Consider the following 12,226-nt stretch of genomic DNA (forward strand, 5'->3'; position numbering starts at 1 on the left):
CAGCTTTCTGGCACACAGAAAGATATTGGGTACATGCTTGAATTGTTAAGATGAATAAAGAATTAAACAGGAATAAAAATGAGTGCCATAGATTAATTTTTTAGTATTAATTCTAAGAATTTGCACACTGTATCCTTCTCTGACTTCATGCTTTTTGTCTTAGAGGAAATTTTTATCTTTGAAATCCTTGTAGCTATTGCTTAGCACACTATGGAAACTGATGCAATACTAAAAATGCTGATGGCCTATTAATAGTGAATTTGCTTTTGAAACTAGAAACCTCTCCAACAGATCTTCACAGGAATGGATAAAAATACTTCACTGAAAATTACAAGAATTTTTACATAATAAAACAAGGAGACATTAAGCTTACTCAAAATAAAGCTACTTTCAGTGCCTGATAATATTAGCTATAATTTCTGATAATTTCTTTGCAGACTTTAGGAAACCTCATTTTATAACCAAAACATTTTAAATTCACCAGTTTTTAAATCCTTCACAATTTAATTCAATTAAACAAAGTCCAAACACATCAGTTATTCATGAAAACACACAGAACAGCATCCAATGTAGCATTAGCAACTGTTGCATTAGTAACACTAATTTTTAGCAAACCAATTAACATGCAATATTTAGGCAGAGTATGTTAATATAGGAATTTGAAGGCTGTTGCAGAGAATGAGCATATCTAGTAAACACAGTAATACAATTGTGTCTCCACCTCAGCACTAGTTACCCTAGAGCAGGCAATCCTAAGGCAATTTTTATCTAGCTTGGGGATTTATTCCATTAAGGGCCAGAGTTTCTCTCCAATTCAACTTCAGAACAAAAAAATAACACAACATTTCAGAATCCACACTGCATTTAACTACATGTTAAAAATGAATATTCCCTCAAAAACACCAGTGTTTTAGATTAAACATTCCTATTTACAGGACTTCTAAATTTCTTTCTTTTTTTTTTTTTTTCCACAAATTGTAATGATGTAAGGTCCTCTTCTAAAGGTGTCTGATTTGGCTTTTTTTTGGTTTTTTTTTTGTTTTTTTTTTTTTTTTTTTTTTTTTTTTTTTTTTTTTGTTTTTGTTTTTGTTTTTGTTTTTTTTGTCAAAAGGACAAATTTGCCAATAAGCAAGGGCCTTCACTGAGAAAGTTTGGCAAATACATTTAGAAACTCCAGTAACATTCTACCATTCACAACTCAGTGAAAAGCAATCAAGACCTCATGAAGTTAGCAAGGACAATTTTGTGAACAAGGCGATATTGTGTAAAATAAAATTCAAGTATGATTTTGACTAAAAATTAGATGGTAGGGTTTTTTTCTATCTTCCTGAGCAGTTTTGTAATGTAAGAGTTTTGTAACTAAAACACCAGAGCACTGCCAAAACTCCAGATACAGTATGAGTACCCAAAGTGGTATCTACTTTTTAAAATAAATGAAGTAATTGAGATGCAGTCTTATTTTCAGGACTTCCTTCTCTGTGAAAATGATACTGAAGGTGATATTTGGGTCCCATTATTATCCAAAACTGTACAGAATCCCCTATGGCTACATCCCCTAACCTTCTTAACATATCCCTACTTGAAACAGCCATAAACTATACACTGATATATGCATTATTCAAACTGTAGAAAAAAATGGAATAGTTTTTAAATTACTGGTCAAGAAACAACTAAAAATATTTTCAATTCAACACACCTGGAAAGTTAAATCTTCACAGAAACTGATTTTTTGGAGGCTAGTAACTGATATTAACTAGCATTAAACAAATAAAAATAGAACAAAACAGAAGTTACTTCATTTAAGCACAATATTATATAAAAATCTAAGCGAATGAAAATCAACCTATAGGTCATCCTTTAATTTCTCCATCTCTCATATTTTATTTGACAAGGAAATGGGAATATAATATTCCTTTGTGCTTTGTCCACTATATATTTTTTTTATTTAGCTTTTTTTGCTATCTGTTTGGCACTCCCAAGAAGAGCCTCACAACTGTGTTTCTGTTTGCTTCATAACTGGTCTCACTACTTCTCTTGCACTAATTTTTCTAAATGTTGTCTATTATGTGAGCATATAAAAGAAAATTAAGGAAGGTACACATAGCATTTTGCATGAAACCCTGGGAGCTAATGCAACTTTAAAAGAGAACTCAACGCCACACATTTACGATTAAATATTTGTGGCAAAAAAATGTGTATCAACTCTGTATTGCTATAACGACTGTGATACATGCAGTTTTTTAAGGGCCAAATGCAACTCAGATACAGAAAATTACTTGTTGTAACATAGATAGAACTTAAAAATCCAGGAGGAAATCTAGGGAATAATTAATGAAAAAATTTATCTGTGAAGTTCTTACAGGCTTAAAACACAGAAGAATGCCAAAAAAAAAAGACCCATATGTCAAACAAGCACCTTTGCTTGAGAGATGTAGCATGGGCAGATCAGAGTGACAGTGACCGCTTCCTATGAAAAATGTTTCTTTGTTTTTATCACATTTATCAACTCAGATGCTGTCCTTCATTAGGCCTCTTATACCAATGTGACAATATTCATAGTGGAGGTCCAATACAAATAATATTTAAAATGTTTTTTTGGGTTTTTTTTTTGTATATTCTACACAAATTCGGTATTACTTGCTGTAAAACCAGAAAAAAAAACCTAGGAGCAAATAGGCAGTGTTGCAAGATTTGAAAGGAGGAAGATTTACTACAATAGATCAGTTTAAAAAATGATTTATTTTTTAGTCTGATTGTGCTCGGTGTTTTGCCCAGCCCTGTTTTATAAATATCTGTAATAATGATCTGGACTAGGGGATCTAGCTCCTCCTGAGTAAGTTTGTGGAGGACACCAAACTGGGTGGGAGTGTTGATCCACTGGAGGGAAGGAAGGACCTACAGAGAGGGGTTTGGACAGGCTGTGTCAATGGGCAGAAGCCAATTGTATGAGGGTCAGCAAAGCCAAGTGCCATGTCCTGCCCTTGGGCCACAACAACCCCAAGCAGCTCCACAGGCTGGGGAGAGACTGGCTAGAAAGCTGCTCAGCAGAAAAGGACCTGGAGGTGCTGGTTGGCTATTGTTGAACCTTAGCCAGCAGTGCCCAGTGGCCAAGAAGGCCAATAGCCCTGGCCTGTATCAGTAATAGCGTGGCCAGCAGGGCCAGGGCAGCAGTCGGCCCTGTACCTGGCACTGGTGGGGCCACACCTCAAGTCCTGTGCTCTGCTTTGAGCCCCTCACTACAAGAATGACATTGAGGTGCTAGAGTGTGTCCAGAGAACAGCAACAAAGCTGGGGAAGGGTCTGGAGCACAAGTCCTATGAGGAGTAGCTGAGGGAGCTAGGGGTGTTTAGCCTGAAGAAAAGGAGGCTCAGGGGTGCCTGAAAGGAGGGTGTAGCCAGGTGGGGGTCAGTCTCAAGAGCAAACAGCATCATGTCACACCAGGGGAACTCTAGATTGTATATTAGGAAAAATTTCCTCACTAGAACTGTTGCCAAGCATTGGAACTAGCTGCCTAGGGAAGTGGTAGTGTCTATATCACTGGAGGAATTTTAAAAGACCCACAGATCGGACTAACTAGCACTTAGGGAAATGTTTTAGTGCTGGATTGGCAGCACTGGATTAATAATAGTTGGACTTGATGATCTTAAAAGTCTCCTTTAATCTAAATAACTTTTTGATTCTCTGTTTTTTCTATGTAGCATGAATATCAGACATTTTAAGAGAAGCACAAAGCTAGCTCAGGCAGTAGTACAGCACCACACTGGACAGTGTAAGACAGTCTTAGCACAAGAGAGACACACCTTAACTTCTGCTGCAAAATTAATTAGTAAAATGTCATGAAGCATCACATAATGTTTTTCAGTCTTTATAGAGATTGCGTTATATGGCATTAAAGCACAATACACTAAATGTGTATTAAATCACTTGCTTAAGCCACTTCATAAGCAGCTCTTTAGCTCTTCCACACTGAAACCTTTGCATCATATATCTAATATATACTCTGTCTCTCTGTGTGAGACATCACATAATGATACTCTCACATCTATAGATTATACAGATTAGAGCTTCAACACAGCAGAAACTACAGCATGACTGAAAGCAGCATGGCTGCTTGCTGCTGTTAGACAGTCTGCATAGGTGTGAGTTCCCTGAATTTCAAGAAAACACAGAAATTCATATCTGTATGATCTGGGATTTGAGGGGCTATTAATGAATTCCAGACATAAGACCTCCTAGCAGTGTTTTCCTCACTGCCCCTGAGAACAGACTGAGATAATTTGAAGGATTTAAGTCCTTCTCTTAAGGACCCCCAAAAAAACCCAGCCAGAAACCATGTAGTGCCCCAAAACTTTACTACTTAAGTGCAAGGCAGCTTCTTTCAGTCATTTGGGACAGCTTCTTTCGGCAGAACAGCTCAATGACAAGGAGCGTTGGGGTGTACAAAGGAAAGGACAAGAGATATTTCAACTTCTGTTCACACTAAAACTAAAGGATCCTTCTAAAACGATGGCTGATTAAGCCCCTGTCAATCCAGCTTTAAATTGCTATTAGATATAGAGCTTGGGTGATACACGTTTTTAACAGATCCCCAGTCAATATCTTATAATTTTGTGGTAAATATTCTACAGTTCTTAACAGCTAAGCAGAAGCACATACAACTACAATACTCACACATCTGTATGTGTGAGGCAGCAATTTCACCAAACATTGTTTGGCTAATTATCTTGAAAAACTTTCCTGGCTACATTATTTAGTTATTTATTTATTTTTTTAAAACAAAACCCAAACATACAGAAGACCTTAACACAAAGTGCAACTCACTTTGTCTTTCAAGGTGGTGAAGAAGACTGGACAATGAATTAACAAAGTCCACTGGCGATGGAGGGGATCCAGTTTGTGGGGCAGTGTGATCACTAAGTCTTTTCTTTGGCTGGGCTTTCTGAACCATTTGCTACGATAGCTCAAGTGAGCTGATAAAGACATGTTAGTACTCAAGGCTGGGGAAAAGAACAGAATAATTTTGTGACAAGGCTCTCTAACAACCTTAGCATCTTTCCTACACCCATATACACAAACATTGGAATTTTCATCGCAGTAGTAGCTGGTATCTTGCATCCTATACTGATTAAAACCTCTTCTATTCTCTTGCACTTAAAATTCAAAAATCTTCCCCCACCCCAGCTGTTCTGACCCTTGTCATTCAGAAAACAGACAATCCAAAAATACAAGTTATTCAACAAAAGCACCTTATTAAAAAAATAAAGGTGCCATCACAGACTTAAGAACTTCCACACTGGTATCACAAAGAGCAGCGGCATGGACATACTTGAGGATTTTTAGAGCCAACTAGAAAAAAAGACTAAAAATGCTAAGGAACATGGAAAAACTCAGATAATGGGTGAAGATAATCACAGAGAAATTTACTTTGTTTTGGACAGTCTGTCAAGGACTTGCTTTATATCCTCTTTCTCTGATAAATCTTAAGAAATTAAAATAGCTTGACTTCTTAGGGCAGCAGATTGCCTATGGAGGCTCCCTGGGCTATGGTTTCTCCATATGGAAAAAGAAAACATCAATGACATCAACACTTTAAAGGGCCAAATGTTTCTGGGGGTTTGGGGCTGTTCAAAACATTTTGTGCCTAATGACTCTAACTTACAAACAGTTTAGAGATGGACTAAGCTTTTGTTATCTGTTTATTACTACTTTTTCTCCATTTTTCTTGATTCCTTGTACATCACAGACTGTGTGCAATGTTGGAGGCTGATTTTTGGGAGGTGAGGGGTGGGTAAATGTTGCTTATTCGGGTGGTTTTTATTTTGCTGTGCTGTTGGGTCTTTTTTACAGTTTTATGTTTATACTTAAGTCTTACATGCCCCACAGTAATACCTTGCACAAAGTGAAGCAACACTTGGCTAGATCTAGACGAGTACTTAGGATGCAGCTGAAACACAAGGAAGTAGCTTCTTTCTGAAGCATTCCTCTTCCTATTAATTATAGGAGAGGCTGCATAGAGATCAGTTAAATTCTACTAACTCTATCATCGTCTTCCTGATGATCTTCACCAAAAACATCTAGCCATGAAAAACTATTTTTATTGCATACCTAGAAGTTCCCTTGCTCTGCAAACAAAAAGCCAAACAGAACTGCAAAAAAGCTCCACAATTAAGAAACTTCCTGAATTCTCTGAAACTATCAAGCAACACATTTCATGTATGCCTGAGTCCAGCTATGCTTTGCCTCTATCAGTGAATCCTAATCTCTGACATTTCATTTATGTCTGTAATTTCATTATTTCCCCCACATAGCTATTTTAAAAATAATGGGAAGATACAACACCTGGGGCTTCAATGTCATTTGTTTTGTAATTTTCATCTTTGAGAGTTTACACTCAAGTACAGCCTAAAAATTAAGTTATTCCCATGCTTAACATACAAAAGAGAGGAAGGGAAATGTAGTCAAATTTGAACACCAGCATGATTGAGTTGTTCATCTTGCTGACAGTGTGGGAAGCAACCCTGTATTTATGAAGATTCGGGTTGAAGAAAATTTGGTAGAGAAACAGATAAATCTCTAGGGAGGAAAGCATTCTGTGATAAATTCCTGTCTGATGAACTAAACCAACCATATTCCCTAATATTTTTAGTTTTTATATTATCTCTCACAAACAATTGTAAATTGGATTAGATGCATGCTAGAAATTATTTTTGGAGAAAAGCTATTCCACACATCCACTAAAGAACTCTTACATTGAAAATGAGCTGCCCAGTGAACATGTTTTTTCAATGGCATATGTTGAGCTTTCAATACAGAGTAAAATTTACTTACTACACCTCTATGGCCTTAATCCTCTTGCATCCAGTAACAAAGACATTAAAATGGTTAGAAGTTATCCTTTAGTTAGAAGTGATCCTTTATATCCTTAGCTCTTTTTTCCCCTCCCCTGGAGGTTTTAAAGGGCATCTCTGAGTAAAACATAGACTTAACCATTTCAATGGAGGCCTTTTTGCCTATTCACATGGATAAATTGTTTAATACTCAGTAACTGAGTGTGTAGGGGGGGATGGAAACATGATTGAACAGCATCATTCAAGCAGTAAAGGAGTTATGACAGCGACAGTGTTTAGAAAGATGTCCCAAAATTGTGGTTCCAACTGATTTGCCAGAACCTTGTTCTTCAACTTCCCACAGAATCAGTTTCTCTTGCAACACAAAAGTACTATAAAAATAAAGTCCATTAAGTTATAAAATGTTAAGACTGAGGCTTCCTGAATATCCCATTGGTCAAATATGATATAACTTCCTTCACACAGACGTGTACTTTAAAAATGTGATCACAGTAACGTGTAAGTAATGTAAGCTTAGATTAAAAGGCCTAATGAAATCCTCCTGTTATTTTTCTTTTCTTTACTATGTGAACTTAAATATTGTGTGCATGCCTGAGGTGACAGGTCTTAAATCTAGCTACAGTTTAGATGCTGCTAACTCTGGCTGATCACTGGGCTTACTGAATGATGTATTTCAAACTGAACAGTTCTAAAGAGGATCTAAAATTAACAATTACCTTAATCTAAACATTGAGTATTTTAACAGGAAACAGTATTTCAATTCTGCAAAGGCAATACCTATGCAAAGAAAATAATTCAGTTCAGAGGGAGTGTTCTCATTTCTGTGTCCACAGAAGACTTGATTACACACATGGATATTATTTCGTGTTCCAGTTTATCTGCAATTGGAATATACAGTACTCATGCTTAATGAATTAATTAATTCAGGGAAAGTCTCTACTTGGTTACACGTTAAAACTCCTCTCATTGTAAAAGAGCACTTACATTATTCAGCCATCCAATTTAAATTAATCATTATTGGGGTAAAACGTCTGTGTTTTAACCAGAGAAACTGAACATTTTTAGCATTTAAGGCATGAAAAATAAAATTCCACAATGCGTCTAGCAGTTCATTCAACTGCATGCTTCCTGAAACCTCTTCCTCATATACCTTGTATCCTTATTAATACATTTATGCTAGCAAAGGATTAGATATCCTGATTACTCCAGCAAGACGAACATTATACAAAAAAAAAATACAACAGTATTGCTTTCTGTATAGTGATCCTTCAAGAATCAGCAGATTTGTTGGCACCTTCTCCTTCAGCTTCTTGATAAGATCAATTTCCTTTGCAATGAGAAGCAAGTATAAATTTCAATTAAGCCACATGTAGTGAAATTAGGCAACTGTATTTTGTTTTCATTCTTATACATACCTGATTGGGATGATATAGGAAAACAGGAGGAGGAACCGGAAAAGGTTGCGATACCATGGGCCTACAAATCCTTGCAAAGTTACCATAACAACTGATAGTGCAACTAAAGCCAAAAACAGGGCTTTGGTCAGTTGATTCAGCTCCAGGTCCAGCAAGCCAACCTGGAGGAAGAAAAAGAAATCAAGTTAGTCAGTAGTTTTTCTTAAATTTATGCTTCTGCAGTGCAAACAATTAACGATTGTTTGCTTTGGTTATTCCTACCTATTAAAAATCCATGCACTTAACAATTAACATGCACGTAACAATTAACTAAACTTTGATAATTGCATTGATTGTTATTCCTATTTGTACATTTGCTTGCACACAAAAGATTTTCCCTGGTTTTGTGGCAATAATAATTCCCAGAACCAATGTGAATTGTCCCAGAAAAGTTTTTGGAATACCTTCAAGTCTGACACATCCCTTCTACACTCCTTGTTCTAGGACAGGAACACAGAAGGGCAAGGAGAAAGGATAATTACAGATGAACAAGTGAGCGGGGACAATTTTCTTCTGTCATGCATGCAGCAAAAATACTGGCATGGTGTATTATATTTGTAGGGAGCTCATTGACTGCTAGAAGATCAAATACTTGTTAGATTCAAGAACCAGCAGGCACAAGTCGCAGTGCACTTGTCACACGAAAAAGAAGTCACAGGCTTCTTATTTGTGTGACAAGTGCACTGCAACTTGTCACTATGCTCTCATCTCACTCTGTAGATCTGAACCTATGCCACAGAGCTTCAGCTTCACATGAATAAAAAGGTATTTGATTTAGAAACATTTTAAGTAAAACATTATGAGAAGCTATCTTTCATCCACTGTTTCTCATGAAAAAATATATTTAAGCTATGTAGCTGAGACTCTCACCATTTCAATAATGTATGATGTAAGCTAGGGTATTTATACTCCACTTTTTGGGATGCTCTAGTAGTCAGTAAAATATGTGGGAAAATTATGTCAGGAAGAGTTTCCTAGGCCACATCAGAGATGCCCCTTTTATCTCCAAGTCTTGCCAGTAAGACCAGTAAAACATAACACTTCCTTAGATAACAAACAGTCTGCAAAAGAAGCACTTTAAATATAGTTCTTAAAAATTCCAGCAATCTTGCTTACACATGGGCTGTCCCTTCCCTAGAGAACCAGGCAGCTGAAGACCACAGCGGTTGATTTATCAGCTGCATTTAAAAAGCAGCACAACGAGGACAAATATCTTGCAATTTCCGCTGCTTCAACTACTACATAGTTTATGCTTGAATTATTGAGAAAAATAGGTTTTTTGGATTAAAATGAAGAAAAATGAAGCCAGGGAAGTAGAGCATGTTTCAAAGCCCAGATCTTTTTGCGTTGACAAAGGCAGCCTAAGTTTCAGGCCTCGCTGAGGATCAGATGAAGTCATTATTCATTCAGTCAGGGAAAAAAGACTCAATTACCTCAACCTAAAGATGCTATCAATGAATGCAAAGTGCATATTTTACTCTATTCATCCAAATCCCATTAAAAAGTGAAAGGAATGATTTAATCTGGCCTTCTAGAGTTGGTCTTTTTTTGTAATAAAATAAAGAATCACTGTCTTGCAATATGCATAACTACTACCTCACACTTTTTTTTCCCCTGCATCATCGTAGTGAAAGCCTATCTCTCCTCTCTCCACCCCCCATAAAAAACCCCACCCCAGAACAGAAATGAATCAAGAGCTTCTTTGGAAAGAATGCCACTTTTAGGAGAGAAACATTAAATTTAGTCCACTGCACACTGATATGAAGCTAACTCAAAGCATTAATACCTTTCTAAATGATGAAGACAGATGTGAATTTAAGATTGGGATCCAATAAAAATGTGTTTGGAGAGGTATTATGACAATAAAAAGTTGATGCTGAAAAACTTTTCACATTATAAATCTTTTGCTCAAGAACCCTTGATTTACTACTAATAATGCCATTCTTTTTAATATAGATCATACTATTTGCCATAGTAAATTTTAATATTTTTATTTACTACAGTGAGGGCAATTGAAAAATTCTACTTAAGAAGGCACACAAAGAAAGTAAGTTTTAATTGAAATGCATTCTCCATTTCTCAAAAACTAGTTATTCCAATGTACTAAAAGATACTTAATTAGTTTAATTCTGTGCCTTTCCACATAAACAATTTCTGCAGTTGACTAATGAAACACTGTTGAACTATCCAGATAAATTTCATGTAGAAATTCACTAACATTCTCTAAAATTCATTTGAATATTGGAAAAGTGGATAAACTCCATTTTAACTAGGCTGTGATTTTATCAAGGCATTTGTAAAATATGCCATCTTACAAAAGCTATTTCTTTTCTTTGGAAAATAGTAACTAGAATAACTATGAAAATAATAGAAATAGATTAATTAAGAATTGGAGTAATTTTACATGTTTATTGCTACTTCCCATATTACTAAAACAAATTTTCTTCTACTTGTCATAGTATTTGTTCTATTTGAAACAACAAAATTAAACACACCACTAGAAATTTTAATATCCAAGGGAAAATTTGTATGTAATGTCTAAGAAAACCACAATAGTTTTGCAAAGGGGCTGCTCTACGATAATGAAAATGAACACAATAATTGCCTGTATAATTTAAAATGCTACTAATAGCAACAACCACAAATCCATTTAGCTCCTCTTTAATTTATGCACAGAGCTTTAAATAGCTAATGGTTCTCAATAAAGTAATGGCTTACACCATCAATTGTCTGTTTGCATGGTAAATAAGCTGACAAGTTTTTCAAATATTTCATATTTGAATGAGGGAATGATTCAATGATTCTACACTTTACATTTTGGGCCACAAGGTATAATTCATTGTCTTGTAAGAAAAATTTAATTAAAAAGCTGAAAAAAAAAAAAAAAACCCTGAAATTAAAAAGTTGAAATATATCTGAAGAACAATATTGCTGTTCCTACCCTAGATGCTTAAGTTTTAGGAAAGATTATCTTCTGAAGCTATTATTGTAGCAATGGAACAATTCTTTTAGCACTATAAAATGTATATTACTTTGAAAATAAGAACTTTAAAATGCTAGAATACTGAAATGCAAAATTTGATAATTAAATGTTATAAAATCACAAAGATTTTTCAAAATGGTCTAGTGCAGCCATTTTTTATTCAATTACAGTTTAAAGTGCATTAGAAATAATTGCTCACAAATAGCCTTTAAGTGCCCTACTTTAATACTATGGAAGCATTAAGGCACAGTCTTAGGACAGACTTCCCCCTGCAACCAAATTCCTTCACAAAGGTAATTATATTCCAGTAATCAGCCTGGTTCTGCACTGCCAATCACTACATTGACTACAATGAAATTTCATGGTATGCATGTTTGAGAGGGACTTGGGTTTTAATTTGCACATAAACATAAAAAAAATTCTTTCCTATTCTTAATACATACTCTGAAATTAATTTATTAATTAATAATACAATACAATACTTAATAATAATTAATACTACAATTAATACTACAATATTTTTGTAGTATTTTTGTAGTATATTATATGTTTCCGCTAATTGTAGCCTACACTTAGATGTAAAAGGTATGTAACAATAAATATTTTAAAATACTAAAATTCAAATAATACATCTTTCAGCTGCAGGGTGACAAAACCAAGGTTTGCCTAACAAAAATGATTAGTAGCATTCCATCATTTATAAAAAGAATTATATAGATTATACTATACAGTCAGCTGCATTTATCCAAACCCCCATGACTTTCTTCAATAATCTGTTAAACCCTCCCTCTATAGTCCCTAGAAATAACAGGTTACTAATTTGTGTTTAAAGGCTTAATAAAGTGATACATCCTTATCTATCTACCTTAATCTTTGACACTAAAACCACAAAGAGCAACTTTGGAATCTGTAAATGTTTCCTCTTTCTTAAGTCTCCTAAT

The 12,226-nt window shown here is 35.2% G+C and overlaps 1 protein-coding gene across 3 annotated transcripts in view; it reads right to left on the reverse strand.

Moving 5' to 3' along the window:
• The window catches only part of ATP9B (ATPase phospholipid transporting 9B (putative)), a 167,279-nt gene that overhangs the window by 41,801 nt on the left and 113,252 nt on the right, over positions 1–12,226 (reverse strand). For all 3 annotated transcript variants that reach the window (XM_053940713.1, XM_053940706.1, XM_053940722.1), the window contains one exon: positions 8,264–8,424. In XM_053940713.1, coding sequence (XP_053796688.1) covers positions 8,264–8,424 — 161 coding nt within the window. The remainder of the gene's footprint in view (positions 1–8,263; positions 8,425–12,226) is intronic.

Source organism: Vidua chalybeata, chromosome 1 (assembly GCF_026979565.1).
Source record: "Vidua chalybeata isolate OUT-0048 chromosome 1, bVidCha1 merged haplotype, whole genome shotgun sequence".
Classification (NCBI taxonomy): Eukaryota; Metazoa; Chordata; class Aves; order Passeriformes; family Viduidae; genus Vidua; species Vidua chalybeata.